The sequence below is a fragment of the Trachemys scripta genome, chromosome 2 (genome assembly GCF_013100865.1).
Source record: "Trachemys scripta elegans isolate TJP31775 chromosome 2, CAS_Tse_1.0, whole genome shotgun sequence".
NCBI classification, from domain to species: domain Eukaryota; kingdom Metazoa; phylum Chordata; order Testudines; family Emydidae; genus Trachemys; species Trachemys scripta.
This window is the reverse complement of record NC_048299.1, coordinates 225,628,596-225,644,920: the sequence shown is the minus strand read 5'-3', so window position 1 is coordinate 225,644,920 and position 16,325 is coordinate 225,628,596. Positions and strand designations below refer to the sequence as shown.

General features: G+C 45.5%; 1 protein-coding gene across 6 annotated transcripts in view; it reads left to right on the top strand.

Moving 5' to 3' along the window:
- NCOA2 (nuclear receptor coactivator 2) overlaps window positions 1–1,575 on the top strand; it is a 279,877-nt gene extending 278,302 nt beyond the window's left edge. For all 6 annotated transcript variants that reach the window (XM_034763070.1, XM_034763072.1, XM_034763068.1 and 3 more), the window contains one exon: window positions 830–1,575. In XM_034763070.1, the coding sequence (XP_034618961.1) occupies window positions 830–841 (12 nt within the window). In that variant the 3' untranslated portion in view covers window positions 842–1,575. The remainder of the gene's footprint in view (window positions 1–829) is intronic.
- The last annotated feature ends 14,750 nt before the right edge of the window (window positions 1,576–16,325 follow it).

Here is a 16,325-nt window from a genome sequence, read left to right as displayed (position 1 = left end):
GCCTTGCTAGTTGACATCTTTCCTTTCTCTCACTCCTTTTTTATTAATTTTATAACACTTTTAAAAAGTGAAACATCAAGAAAATTGTGAACAAATGGTCTGGTTACAACCATTTCAGATTTGAGATAAACTCTCTCATTAAATAACCTTGTTATCCACAGTCTCCAAATATTGGGTGATCCTAGTGATCATGAGGCCTGCATTATTTAGACAAATCCGAATGATTTAAGGATGTGGTCTAACTTGTAGTTCTTGTGCAGGCAAACTCCCATTGACTTCACTGGCAGTTCTGCCTGCACATGCCTGAAAGATCAAAGACCATTCAGTATCAACACACACACATGAAATGCCTTGCCTTGTCAACTTAAATCAGATCTGTAGGGACAGATTTTTCAAAGCTAGCCACCTAATTTTCCATCTGTCTTTGTGTGTGTGTGCGTGTGTCCACGCGCGCATAAACAGAGATTTAGCCACAATCCTGCAAAGCTCTTAAGCCTTTGCATAACTTTAAGCCTGTGAAAACTCCCATTGGTTCCAATAGTGTTTAACATAACATGCCTGCTTAGGGGCTAAAGTGGGGCCTTAAAGCCACAAGACAGATAATTGCAAACATAAACACTCATTCAACAGTTTTAAAAATTTGGTCCCTTCAATGATGTTTGAACCTAGCTTGTAGTTTGTATATTTTGACTGAGTTCTGTATAGGTGGTTGGTATTTTTAAATGCATCATATGTGTACAATGCCTAGTATTCTTGATGGTCTTCTCACTATCCACGAAGCACTTGGAGATAATTCATTGATGTCTGTTTCCTTTTCCTATTTTTTCAGAAATATTGCTGACCTTGACGGTTGCTGGTTGCTCCTTTCTTCAGCTGCCTGGGCTCACCAGCCCAAAACACTTACCAGTTTGAAGACTTGCATCTATTGGTTTTGACCCAACTGACCTGCCAGCCAGTTCCACTGGAGCGAGCTCAGCTAAACGCTGCAGACAGGATTCAGCTCTGCCTTCCAGAGTGGAGTCAAAACAGTTGTTGCTGGAAGAGCAGCCTCTTCTCTGACAGTCTGAAGCTAGCGTACAGACAGTTGCTCAGTCTGTTCACTGCATTCACCTTAGTGCAACTTAGATCTCTCCTGCGAAGTAAATGTTGACAGGCAATTTTCATAAACCATGTCAGATTGAATGTATTTAAATGTATGTATTTAAGGAAAAACAACCATGCTCTTGTTCTGTTCCTGTTTAGTTCTAAACCTTGGTTTCTTGCTTTTTGTTTTCCCTGGCTACTCAGTCTGGTGCAACGGATTCAATTCCATCTGCAAATCAGTGTTTTGAACTAAGGCCTGCATTTTGGGGTCGTTAGTGGGTTGGACGCTAGTGAGGGTGTGGGCAATGTATGGGGAATAAACAGCTAATCAATTGGTTTGATTTAGGAAAAGATAGAAAAGCTGGACCTTGTAGAAAACTATACAGATTAATTTTGAATGGGTTTAAAGTTATAAAACTGGCTAAAAACATCCTGTGAGAGGGCTGTTTCGTTAGGGGCTTTTTTGGTGGTTGTTTAAAAAAAAAAAAAAAATTATAGTGCAAATCATGAATCCAAAAATATAAATGCATTACCTTTTTATGGAATTAAATTCCTGCCTGCCTCTCCTGGCCCTCTTTTCCTCCTCCTCCTCCTCCTCCTCCTCTTCTAATAGGATAAAAGAACAGGTAAGCCCTTCATTTCCCAGGTGTGTTACCTGCAGTTTAGGCTGTACGTAACCAGTTGTTGAACAATGAATTCCAATGAGAAAGCATTTATTGGTGATGGTAGTGGCAGAATTGAGGCATAATATCAAAAAGAGCTAAAGGCACCTGCTTTAAAATGTGTTAATTTCCATTCCCCATCCCTTAGCTGGGAAAATAATGATTTGTTTAAAACTTATGGCAGATATCACTACAGATTTACCATCATGCGTTTTTAATTCTTTTAAAGCAGTGTGGACTATGAGGAAGTTTCGTAAGGTACATAAAATCCACTTTATATGTAAACAAGCAATAATTTAAGTTGAGAACTTAACTGTTTTAATTGTATAATTTTTTTGTGAGGTATACATGTTGTGGAGTTGATTCCAAATGAGGTACTTCAGTATTAAATTAGATATCTTCATAGCCGTGTGTGTCTCCTGAAAAAGTGTTTTGTAAAGGATCACAATGCCTTGATTAGACCTAATTTGTAGGCTTGAGACTTTTCAACTTGTGATTCTGCTCATAAAGTCATTTATCTAATCTATATTATATGCAGCCACTGTAGGAACCAATTCTTGATTTTTTGTATGTTTATATTCTTTCTTAATGAATCTTAGAGAAACTGTTACTAAACAAGCCACTGTTAAGGTGGCTTTTTTTCTTGCCCACTGTGGTTGGAATAATCTTTTACTAAACTGGCATCAGTTTCTGAGGACTTGAAATACCAAGAAATTGATGATGTTTTTGACCTCCTATTTCTCTCCTCTAACCCCCAATCCACACACTTTCTTATCTGAACTCAAATTTTTTGATGTCCTTTAAAATGCAATGCATTTTATAATATCTCATCAGTCATGCCTTTTGGGAGTGGAAGGTTTCTTTACCTGTAATTTGATTGTTTATTTATGGTGGGGGTTAAAATGTACAAAGTATCCGTTGATCTCTATACACAGCCGATGAAAATATGTTAAAGGTGATTTAAAAGAGTTGTTTCCCATGGAAGGATTTTCCCGAAAATCAAGGAAATCTGCTAATCCATTTGTTTCCCACTCAGAGGGACTCATAACACACAGGGAAACAGCACTTTTCTGCAGTCACCATTTTGTATGTCAAATTCTAAAAGGAAATATTTAGTCAACTGAGCCATCGTGTTTAGCTCTGGTGGAAAACTTTAAAGTAGCTGTCAGCCTGAGCTCCATAGTCTCGTTGATATGATGACATTTTTATTAAACATACGTTATATACCTGATTTAAATTTATTTATATAAGAATTGTGTAAATTAGAGGGACTTTAACTTCACACAACACAAAATGTAAATGGGTTTTAAACTAATTTTGTTTGTATTGTATTCCTTTTCAATACTTGACCCTAACTTCTTTCAATAGATTAATCTTTTTCACGGTGGACAAAATGAGTAGTTTAAATTTGTCCCTATTCATGACAGATCTGCAAACCTTTCTATTCGATTTGTAATTATGATACTTCATCGCCCATTGCCATTTTAAAAGGAAGGAGATTATACCTACTACTTTGGCTCAGAATTAGGTTCTGGTGTTTTGAGTTTTTGACTAGCTAATTAAAAAAGAAAAGCGAGTGAAGGAATCTTCAGATCATATTGATCACTGTAGAAACACAAAAATAAATAGCCAAATCAATTCCCTTCATTATCAGTATTTCTCATTCTGTACACAGTAAATTTGTTGGAGAAAGTGCTTGGATTTTGTTAAACAGAACAAATAATCAGTGTTCTACTTATATTACTAAATGTGAAAGGCACATAATGTGAAAAGTATACATACATAAACTTGGTCATATGACCCATTTAAGTGTTCATGTAATGTGGTAAGTTTAAAAAGTGAAGTGAGCTGTTTTGCTACAATGAATTAATTTGTACTCAAAGTTTAAAATTTCGTCCCATACCAATATCCCTTTTGGCCTGTATTAATTGAAAGCAATGTTTTTGCAGTTTATATAATGCATTTTTTAATATATGTTTTAAAATGGAGTTCATATGGGCTTAACACATGAAATGGGTGGCACAGCTCCACTTGCAAAACCCAAAGATACACAATCAGTTTTGAAATGCAACTTAAGCCATTAATTGTTGGTGTGAATTTCAAGTTTTCTAGTATTTGTATGGTAGTATGCTGCCGAAGAGCAAAAGTATTCTCTGCACAAAAGAAAATTACTGTAGTGGCTTTGATTTTAATTAGAATTTTCTCCCTGGTGTTTCTTTGTAGACTAAAACAAAATCTTTTCAGTTTCTTACTACAGGTAAAGCTATGTGCAAGAACCTCAAAATGCTAAAATCTAGCATAATGCCTTAGATCGGTTTTTAAGTCTTGTATATTCCTACCTAGCTGTCTGATGTATTATATTTGTATAGTGAATTGTGTACAATTTTGGAATAAGTGTATCATCACTTACCTTTATGTTGCTGAATAGAGATGGACACATTTCTTCAAACATTTACTGTCATTTAATTTTTTTCCCCTTTTTGTCAGTTGTGGGTTTTATTTGTACAGTTCCTCATCAAGTTGCATCTGAGATGTGTGTATATGAAAAGATTATACAAGGGTAAAATTAAGCAATATATAAACTATGGTTCTTCAGGAGAAAGCTTACAGTGTTTCAGGTTGTGATTTATTTTCAAAGCGGAGTTGACTCTGAACATCACCTTGTTCACCTGCATTGATGTTTGTATTTCTAGTGTGAGCAGTTTATGCAAAGGTAGATATATTCAGAGAAATTTTAAATACATTTATGCAAGTTAATATTGCTTTGCTGATGCTATTTGCTTATTTGATGTTAAATAATGCTATTGTAAATAAAGAATTCTGTTGTTATTGCATCATTTAATAAATTTTAATGCCTTCGGGTTTTACATGGCTTTAGAGATTTCAACGTGTTTCTGTTGTGTCTTCATTTACTCAAATCTGTGTGTTGAATTTGAAATGACACAAGAGGATCGATCAATCTGTAATTTTTAAAAGGACAATGGTGGCTTTTTTCAGTCTAAGAATCTTATTTTTAAATTTTCAAAGTAGTGGGCCAGGGGACTAGATGGCTCATACTTGACAATGGGATTCAAATCCTTTCCTAGAAAAATGTTTTGAATCCTGCCGAGGTTGGGCTTGACTGAAAATCGTTGCTTTTAAGTGGCCTATTTGAGATGAGTTCCTTATCGACATTTCTTCACATCACTGTTGGCAGTAACTGGGCACCCTTTTTGGCAGTTTCAACAGAGGTCAAGGATGAATGGCATGTAATTTTAACCAATAGAAGGGCCTTCCAGGAACGGGTAAGACATACTTAGGGTGACCAGATAACAAGAACAAAATATTGTGACACTTGGGGGGCAGCTACAGGCTCACCCCCCTCACACCTCACTGGAGCCATGGGGGAAGGGGGATACAAAGCCTGAGGAAGCCACGGGTCAGGGGTGCGGGGCCACGGCTCCTGCCGCAGCCCCGTCAGGGGCGCAGGGCCCCAGTTCCGGCTGCATCCCCACCACGGGTCAGGGGTCCACAGCCCACACTCCAGCCCTGCTGCAAGCCACGGGTTGGGGGCGCAGGGCCCCAGCCCCCGCCACAAGCACATGGCTCCCACCCGCAGCCCAGCCATGGGCACGGCCCCAGCCGCAGCCCCGCTGCTTACCTGGGGGATGGTTCCCACCCACTGGGAAGCATCTGGCAGGTTCGTCTGGCTCCTAAGGTCAGCGGCGGCCAGCGGGGTTTCCACTCCTCGTGCTGCGCCTGCCACAAGCACTGACTCCAGCTGCCATTGGCTGGAAGCTGTGGGGGCGGGATTTACTTGGGGGCGTGAGTAGCACGCAGCACCCCAGGGTCAGGGGTAGCTGGGGGGGTCGGTGCCCTGTCCGCGCCTGCAGCTCCCATTGGCCACGATGGAGCCAGCGCTTGTGGTAGGTGCAGCACGCAGGGACACCCACACACCCCCGGCCACCCCTGTGCGTAGGGGCAGCAGGGTCCTGCAGCCTGCCGTTTCTTGGGAGCCGCCCCAAATAAGCACTGCTGGGACCCCAGGTGAGTGCTTGCCAAGGTACTCCTCCAGCCCTGAGCCAAAATATCGGGACAAATGGCGTCCCGACTGTACATCAGTCGGGACACGGGACAAATAACTAAATATCAGGACAGTCCCGATTTTATCGGGACATCTGATTACCCTAGGCATACTGGCAAGGCGCTGAACTACCATTCCCCATGCTTTACCAAATACGCAAACTAAGACATTCTGTAGATATAGATTATTGGAGGTCTCTGTTGTCTAGGCTAAAAAACAAATGTCAGAGTTCTGGATTGTCAAGATGTTCTATCAACTTTTTCTAGGAAAGAAGTGAGGAAAAGTGCTTATTTTTATTAAACTAAAACATGACTGTAGAAAGCTCAAAGAGTACTTAATATATGAATAAGCAATGACATCCTTTCACTATTCCTGTTGAAGTCCTTGTTTTGAACAAGACACACCTTGCAATATTCTTGTCTTAGCTGAAACTGTTCTGCTATGATCCTCTAAAAGAAAACAATTATGTTGGCTGTGTCATTTTATAGCAGTTTTAGAAGGAGCTATGCCAAATATCTACACATCAAGGAATCACAGGATGCGGAGTGTTATTTCTGAAGAGGATTTAGGAGGGAGAAATACACGTTGACTTCATGTGTATCAATAGAAGAATTGACCCTCCCCCCGTTTGAACATGATTTTGGAGAAAAACATGATTCATTATTCAGTTAGTGCATTCATTCTAGAAGGAACTCAGATTTCTGGACAATAGTATTAGCTTTGAAAGTTGAGAAGTCTCAGCAACTGCCTTCCACCAATTTACAATGTACAAAATCTGATAAAGGAGCGAATGACTTTTTTGTCCCCTTTGCAAACAAAGCATTAAACAAGAATTCATGAGACGAATAGGCATATTCTTATGTACACATCATATGCATGGGAATGATTGAAACCTAAATGCAATGTGGAAAATATACCCTCTCAGTTTTCAGAGTAGCAGCCGTGTTAGTCTGTATCCGCAAAAAGAACAGGAGTACTTGTGGCACCTTAGAGACTAACAAATTTATAAGAGCATAAGCTTTCGTGGACTACAGCCCACTTCTTCGGATGCATACAGCTTTGATTCTTACAGTGTAAACTGCAAATCAAGTCTCACAGATCAGACTTTCCATCCTATTCAGATTCTGCCACTCTTACTCATACCGATTAACACCTGGCTCTACAAGTAGTCTGACTTTCTAAAGATGTATTCATGTAGCATTGAAAAGGATGCTACAAATGACCACCTAAATCCTGCCTCTTGTCTCTGAACCAAACTAGTGTTTTATAAGAATGGTTGGTTTTATTACTTCCAGGCAAAATTTAAAAAGATTCTAAAGAAACACCTGCATGACACCAAACACTCTGGTTTCTAATCTGCCCTAACAGGTTATGATTAAAGCTGTAGCAAGTTATTTATCACAGATCCCAGTTATCGTAGAAACGTCCCTAGAGGCTGCAATGAGCTGGACTCCTAAAGCAATTCCGCATACAATGCATTACCGCTGTGACTATTTGCTTCTAGTTCATTAAGGGTAACTGCTTCTCGTCTAAGCTACACCCTTTGCCCAAATGGAGGAATGGTCTTGTGGCCAAAGCACAATGGGGAGAAAGGTCTGGATTGTATTCTGAACTCTGTCACAACTGTCGTGTGTGCTGTAGTCACAAACCCTCTGTCTCAGTTTCCCCACCTATAAAATGGGAATAACAATATATATTTCCCTGCCTTATGAGATACTGGGAGACTTAATTCACTGATGTTTGTAAAGTGCTCTGAGGCCATGTCTACGCTACAGAGCCACCGCTACAGTGCTGCAGCTATGCCACCATCACGCTGTACTGTAGACACTTCCTACATCAATGGAAGGGGCTTTTCCATCAAAGCAGTTAATTTAGCTAGATAGGTGAAAGAATCCTTCCATCAACCTAGCCATGGTCTGTACCAACAGTTTGGACAATCTACTACAGTGCTTGGTGCAACATTTTTCACAGCCTTGAGTGATGTAGCTAGGCTGATCTAATTTTTAAGTGTAGAACAGGCCTGAGATTCCTACATGGCAGGTGGTATAGAAGTGCAAAGTAGCATTATTCCCGATATGCTCCCTGCTGGACAGAGAGGGAAGCAGCCCAAAAAGAAGGGAGTCTAGAAGGCAGGAGTGGATAGTTGGGTATCTGTTGTGGGTGGGTGATGATCATTCTTGTGAAGCCAGCTCCACCCAAAGGCAAGAGCCAAAGGAATGTGTGTGTCACTGAGCTGGGTGTATGTTTTATGAACAACATTCTGAATAAAATGGTCTACATTAGCTACAACTTGTGTCTGGACTGTCCTTCATCTGCACACTAGAGGCAAAAAATGTTTTTGGTAAAGGACCTATTTCAGTAGCCATTTCAGAAATAGTGCTGATAACATTTTCAATAAAAAGAGTCATACTTTTTTTTTTAATTTAAAGTAATTTATGAAACATTTTTCTTCCTAAAAAGGCCAATTTTTTTCCTACAAAAAATTAATTGAAAAATTTTGACCAGCTCTAGTCCTCTGAAATCAATGAGGTGACTCGAACAAAGAGAAACTACTCAAGTAAAATTTGTATGATTGGGTCCCATGAGACAAACTCTCAAAAGTTAAAAAGAAAAAGCTTTCTAATTGCTTATACGAAAATATTTGCAGACCAATTTAGGTGTTATAAAAATACTAATCTGAGGTGCATGTTTGAACTTGCACATAAAAACCTGGCTTAATTAAAAAAAAACACAACTGGGCAAATATTTTAAAATCAAATTATTTAGATATTTAACTTTTACAACTGGATACTGTGTACTGTTACTGGCATTATTTTGAATTCACGTAATGTTTGTAGTGCTATAAGTCTACATTACACTGTACAATGTAACCTTCAGTCTATGGGGCTCTGATGAGCAAATGCTGTAAGACCCTGGGAGCCCTTAGATGAGTTCCTGCACCAAACAGCACATAGTCTAGGGTCCCAGGCTAAGTATGTGCCTACTTTACTCACAAAGTAGCCTAACTGAACACAGTGGAGACACACACAAATAAAGTCTACTCCCATGCTTAAGTATTGTCAGGAGCAGAGTCTAAGGGCCCTATTCTGTTTCCATTTAATTCAGCGGGAAAATTCCCAATGACTTCTCTGGAAAGAGACTGAGCATCCCCTGGAAGGTGGTGATTTGCCTCAAATCCTGCTTATATCAGCATTTGCGAGGAAGCCAGTGGCACCTAGTAAATGGAGGCATTGAATGAACAATACCAGAAGGAATGTTACTGTGCACAGAGCCCCTTTTAAAGCAATAGCCTAAGTACACACTTACGTAATAGGCATTCTAGTCTCTTCAGAGATGAGTTGTTGGTTTTTTAAACTGTCTGAATATGTTTACTGTAGACACAAACCACTGCCTGTGTAAAGGCCTCAGTACTCTGAATACCTATCGACCTTCTGTGAATGCCTTCATGTGGCTCCAAGGAAATCATTAGTCAGTTCTGCTCTCCTGGTTTCTATAGGAAGTTATAATTTTTTTATGTTGTGAATAATAATGAAAATTCTGAATAATGGCCCCAAACTGTTATACTGAAGGAACGTGATATGGCTGCAAGCCTGCTTAGAGGAAAAGCCCTGTACTGCCAAGCCCTCTGAACTGTGGATGTCATTACTACTTCTTGGAAAATTAAGGAAGCCGAATTAACTAAAGGTGTGAATTTGAAGTGTATTAGTTAAAACTTAAATTTCAAGCCCTTTTGCCCCTGGGCTGTTTCTTATTCTGTGTTTGTACAGCACCTAAAACAATGGGGTCCTGGTCCAGGGCTGAGGCTCCAAAGTGCTACGATAGTACAAATAAATATAATTATAAAGTACATTAAAGCTCAGGGTGGACAGTCTAATTCACATGAACGATGATAAAACGAACCAAGGTCACTTAACTTCTGAATGATCGTGTCCACACAGGGGTTTAATGCACTTTAACTGAGGCACTTTCCATTCACGACTGTCCTGAGGCCTGGTCTACACTTAAAAGTTAGGCCAATATAAGTATGGCACTCAGAGGTGTGAAAAATTCACGTCTGAATGCCGTAGTTAAACCAACCTAACCTTGGATGTTGATGTGGCTAGTCAACAGAAGAATTCTTCTGTTTATCTGGCTGCCACCACTCGGCGAGAGAGATTGCCTACAGTGATGGAAAAAACCCTTCCCTTGTAGGAAACGTCTACACTATGGTGCTATAGCTGCAGTGCCATAACTGTGCCTCTGTACTAGTGCCCATAATGTAGACATGGTCTTAGTGTTCCCTTGTAGCCAAGCCCTCTGTTTGTGTTGCAATACCTGAGCACTGGGGACCAATGATGAAGGCTAAGATTTTATCTCTGTTATTTTTAGTAAAAGTCATGGACAGGTCATGAGCAATAAACAAACATTCACAGAGCCAGTGACCTGTCAGTGACTTTACTAAAAATAACCGGGGGATGAGGGGGCAGGGCTAGGTTGGGGGAGGAATGGTATCTCATGTGGGGAGCGGGGGGACTCACAGGCCAAGCCCTCTGCCATGGCTGGGGAACAGCCCTGGCTCCAGCGGCCACAATGGGGGCACAGCCATGGAGGACACACAACCAGGAGCAGCGCCAGGGTTTTTGGCACCCTAGGCGGAGGTCCTTCCTCGCTCCCGGTCGTCGTCGTCAATTCTGTGGCGGGGGGGTCCTTCCGCGCTCCCGGTCTTTGGGGCACTTTGGCGGTGGGTCCCAGAGCGAGTGAAGGACCCGCCGCAGAATTGCCACCGAAGACCCGGAGCGCAGAAGGACCCCCCCTGCCGCCAACTTGCCACCAAAGGCGGCAAAATGCCTCCCCCCCCAAATCCTGGCGCCCTAGGCAACCGCCTATGTCGCCTAAATGGAAGCGCTGGCCCTGCACACAGCCTCCGCTCTGGAGCTGGCTGCAGCTGCAGCACAGGAGCATGGCCTTGACTGCAGCCGCCAACATGGCCCTGGGAAGCCGTGAGAGGGGTGCATGGCCCCTGCTGCAGCCCCCGCCAAGCCTGGGAGGCCGTCGGGCTGGGGCTGCAGGGTCCTGGTTCCAGCCAGCCCAAAGCCGTAGAAGTCATGGAGGTCCGGTAGAGCCACGGAATCCGTGACTGCCATGACCTCTATGACTAAATCGTAGCCTTACCAATGATAATTTGATAGCATTAACTCTGACTCAGGCCTCACTTTGGTCACGTGGTGTGTATCAGTTGATTCCCCTGGAAATGAATCGTTATCTCCTCCAAAATGGGCACTGACAGAACTTGGTATGTGCAGTGCCTATCTGTAATGGTCTTGAACCCTGTATTATGGCTAAGAGCAACTTGGGTTGTTGGAATCTGGATGCACACAGTCACTGATCAATTGCTGAGCAAATCAAGGCCATGGTAACTGATCACTTTGATTTGTGAATAAGAGAAACTGTGAAAGTGGCTCTTGCTGGGGGCCGGGCTAACGTCCCTCCAAGGCCAGTCTAGACATCCCGGCTTGGGCAGCACCTTGTTTTCTTGCCCAATAACAATGCTTTGTTATTAGCATAGCACTGGGCAGGACTCCTGCTAAATGAGGCATTAACTTCCCCACCCCTAGTCTATTCTAAAAGGAAACCACATCATATGCATACCATGGTAGTTGAAATGATTTCAGCAACCCCAGCCTCATGCGGGGAGGGAGGGGCCTTGGGCCAGCCCTGTGTGGTGTCCTATTTTCCCTTTGGGAAATATGGTCACCCCACACAAGGGGGTTGTAACTGCTTGAACAATCCCAGTTTCTAAAGCAATGTAGATAGCGGGGAACAAAAACTATGTGTAGACAAGTCCTAACATGGGGTGAAACTGGACCCTAACTAGGCCTGTCCAGATCTTTCTGATGGTCTAGATCAGTGGTTCTCAATTAGGAGTATGTGTACCCCTGGGGGTACTCAGAGGTCTTCTGGGGATACATCAACTCATCTAGATAGGTCTAGTTTTACAACAAGCTACATAAAAAGCCCTAGCAAAGTCGGTACAAATTAAAATTTCATACAGACGATGACTTATTTATACTGCTCTATAGACTATACACTGAAATGTAAGTACAATATTTATATTCCAACTGATGTATTTTATAATTATATAGTAAAAATGAGAAAGTAAGCACTTTTTCAGTAATAGCACTAACCACGGATATATAGTTTGCTATTTCTCATAATATTGTACTTTAAGATCTGATTAGGAAGTTTCCATGTCAGATATATTGTTCCCCTACTATTCTAAAATGGTGCCTATTCCTGATTAATGCAGTATTTTGTGGTTATGTAGATTCATAGATTCATAGATTATAGGACTGGAAGGGACCTCGAGAGGTCGAGTCCAGTCCCCTGCCCACATGGCAGGACCAAATACTGTCTAGACCATAGATGGAAATATAACTTTCTGTTTCAGATTTTAAAGTTCATGAAGCAGGCGGAAATCAGACTTGTTGTTATGAAGACCATGTTTCTTGCTGTTTCAGCAATTATTTTTGTGTAGTAACAGGCATATATTGTGATTCTGATAAATCCCTCACTCCTCTGGTAAAATTCTACCTTGCTCTGCGAACACGTATATATATCAACACCAAATGTTGAAAGAGTATAACCGTTGAGAATGTAGAAATCTTCAGAAATGGCCTAACTGTGCTCTAAGCCTACAAACTATTGAATGATAGAGGATGGAAAGCTGAATTTACATTTCTTGGAGTCAGAACTAAGGCTGTTTTGATTAGGTGTGATGGAAATGCTCTTGATGAAAGAGGTGGTGATTTATAAAGATTGTACAAGATCTTTAACTCTGGATTTCTAGTATTTTTAGTGTTTGTGTTACTTAGGAATTGATTTCCTCTGCCTTAACTTCAGGGTTGCTGATTTTTTCTTCAGCAGCAGTAGCTACAGATTTTTGCTTTTCATGTTCTACATCAATGTTACATGTGCCTCCATTATATGATGGGGAAGCTGTTAGCCACGGCCCTAGCTAAAGCTGCCTAAGGAATGTATAGGTGTAAATCCCCATCGGGATCTCCCTAGAGAAGCAGGGGTATGGCCCGAGGGGTGTATTGATGCCTGAGGCAGATCTCTCTCCTGGCAGGAGCCTTTCTGAGATCCCGCTCCTGCTCTGTGTACAGTTAGTGAGAGAGAATAAGAAAACCATCACCCCCTTACAGCCTGGCCTTAAATGCTAGCCTCTTCTTCTCCGCAGCCTCCTACCCCGCAGGCCCCTGCCCTTGACATCAGCGCTGAATGACAACGGGCAAAGAGCTGTCCCGCCGGAGGAGCACCGGCACGCACCAGCTTTTGTGGCAAGTGCTGGCCGGGTGCGAATCCGGACTGGAGCGGGACTTCGGGCCGCGCCCATCTCGGCTTGAGCAGCCCCAGGGGGCAAGTTCCCGGGCCATGCGCCCTGCTTGACGGGGCCCTAAGGCGGCTGCAAGTGGCGGTGATGTCCTGCCACTGAGCTGCCCGGGCTCAGCGGGACCCAACAAAGTGCGCGAGGGGAAAACGCCTCTGCAGCCGCCGCCTTCCCCGCTGGGCCTGGCCTGGCGCCGAGGGGGCGATCGAAGCGGGCCAACGTGACCCACCCCCGCCAGGCGGGTTTAGACCAAACCCAGCCACGTTCCCCTGGGCGGGATCGCTCAGTCCGCAGCAGCGCCTGGAGAAAAGCCACTAGCCTTCAGCCCCCAGCCAGTGCCCGGGGGCTGCACCTGTAGGGAGCGGGTCCAGAGCCCGCCCCGCTGTTCGTTCCCGGCCCGTTTTCTGGCGCTGTCAAGTCCCTGTCAATTGCAATGTTTCCCCTCCCTGCCAGCTCCCCGCGAAGGAAGACGAGCCAGCCAGCCTCGGGTTAATTACCAACGGGGTTGTGTGGTTAGCGAGGGAAACAGCGTTACATTGACCCTCGGGTTAGATCCAGGCAAGACAGGTCTAAGCTCAGTTCGCACTGGGCTCTGTCTGTCAGCGCGGGGGGCTGGCCGGGCTCTGTGCTTTCCCGACTGTCCCCATTAGCTACCTTTGCTGGGTTCGGCCCCTTCCCTGATGGGACTTAAAGGTAAGTTTCCTTCCCTAGCTACCATCAAGTGCGGTTAACAGACGGGCTAGGGGTGTAGATGGTCGTTCGAGGCAGGGGCTCTGTCGTTTCCCCCGTTAAGAGCCGTTGCATATTCGTTATGTATGAAATAACCTAATACTAAATAACAAGCTGTGACTTGCATGGGGAGAGCGACACGCACCCGAACAATTCTCCTCGGAACAGCGCTGCCGGGAGCAAAACCAAAATGCGCGAGTCTCCTGCGCGCTACAGTCATCCCGAGGAAACTCTAGTCTTAGCATGAGGGGGTGGGCTTTCTGCTTTGCACGGGATGGATAAAAAAATAAAAAATAAAAAACCAAAACAAAATCCACCTGGAAATGGATCTGCCTGGGGGTCCGTTATTGTTATCCACTTGTATTCTTAGGGCTCTTGGCCATGCACGACCTGACATCATTCCGCCCGGGAGGCAGTCTGTTACTTTTTGCCTTTCACCCTGCAGGATTTGTAAATAACCCTCAGCCCCATCATCTTCTAAACCTTCCGCGAACCCATCTCTGTAATAGTTGGGCTCTGCGGAGGTGTGTTCTGCTCTTTCGGGAAGATGACAGACTGTCTGTCTCTCCCCCCTCCCCCTGCTCGGGCTCTGGCTTTCTCAGGCAGGCAGGTAGATGGAAGCAATAATGTGTGAAAGTGAGCTGCTCCCCAGTGGCACTAAAGAGATGAGCTGATCTTTGGCCAATAGCTGGTGCTGGGCTGGGGTGGGGGCTGGGGGGGCGGGGAGGAGACGGGTCCCCTACCGTGTCCTTTAACACCATCTGCCTTGAATTGCCCACAAGCAGACCCAGCCTCTAGTGCCCTCCGAAGCAGGCTGCTCCGATGGGTACCACCGCGCTGGACAGAGCCCCGCGGCCCAGCTAGGGCAGCCACTGCTCCCCGGCTAACCAACAAGGGGCGAATTGGGATCATACTGGACCCTTGGACTAGAGAGAGAACCGAGGTGACCCAACTGTGTGAGTAGCATCAATTTTGCAAGCGCACCCCGGGCTTCCTACAGCTGGTCCCCCCGGCCCCCGCCTTTCCCTGCCTGCTGAGGGCTCGGGCGCTCCAGATGTTTGTTACAGCTGTGGGGTTGTTTAAGGCGCTGCTGTGGATATGCTCAAGTGCGATGGCGCTAGGAAGCCCTAAATCAAAGGGGGGGGGTGGAGGGCGGACTCGATCTCTTCTGCCTGGGTGGAGCGCGGATCCATTGCCGGTGACCTCTCCCCCGACCCCGTGTTCTTTAATTCGTGTGTCACGACCCCGGTTTGTTTCCCTTATTGGCCCCATTGATCCTGCCCATTAGGTCAGATTCATCGGCGCTGCCGGGGCTTCATCCTTCAGCCATTGTTAACTTGTTATCTGTCTATTAAAAATAAAGCCCTGGGAGAAGGAGGTTCCCCACTCCCCCTGCCCCCCCCCAACTCCTTCCCCTGCCGGTTCGGCCTCGCTTCTGCCCTGCGGAGAGGGACGGGGTCTGTAGCCCGATTACAAACTAGCTGCTCTGGGCCCTCACGCGGGACATGCCACTAGAGCTGGGGGGGGGGGCGGGGGTATTTGCTGGGGAAGGGCCGGGGGCTGGAGCCCCCAATGCAGCGCCCAGCTCCCAATCAGGGTGGGAAGCCCGATCCACTTCCCTGAGGGCTGGCGGGCTGTGTATGGAGGAGCCCCAGCCTGGCACGGCTCCTGGTGGCGTTTGCGACCTGAGCGCAGATTCACCTGCCAGCCGGCCGGCCGCTCTTCCCCACAGATTCCCCTTTCCCAGCTCCCTAGCCCCCCACTCCCGTTTCGTGTCCTTGATCTGTCTGAACAGCCTCAGGGGGTACGCGGTGGCCGGGGCTGGTTGCTCTCAGTGCTGGGGCTGGGCTGTAACCTCGAGGAAATGGGGCTAGTCGCCTTTGACTAGCGACTGTTCAGTGCCCTGGGCGGTCCCACTCCGGAGTCACCCCCAATGCGGAGATCAGGCTCAGGGAGATCGGGGCCATCCCTGAGCAGGACCCCACCTTCTTTCCTCTCCTCTCCTGTCCCTTCTCCTCTGCTCCACCTCCACCTGGCTCACGGCGGCTGCTGGACAGGTAGCTTTAACAGCAGCCCCTCCCCAGCGCTAGCCAGGGCGGCCCATGGGGGAGTTGCCCGGCTGGCTGGCTGGGAGAGGCGCCCAGGCAGGCTCTGAGGGGCAGAGGAGAAGCACTTAGATCAGCTGGGCCACACGCCGGGCCGGGCTGCAGGCGCTGGGTATTTCCCTTGCTCCGCAGACGGGGCGGCCTAGCAGCAGCCATGTGCCCCCATGTAGGAAGGAGCCGGAGGCCCCGGTTATAAAGTCGCTTTTTCTTCTCCCCTAGGCAGAGCGCGGCTGCTGCAGCGGGCGGGGCCGCTCCGTGTAACGTGGTGTCTCCCCTTCCCCACAGGTTCCTTCCTCTCACCTGCGGCTCCAGCC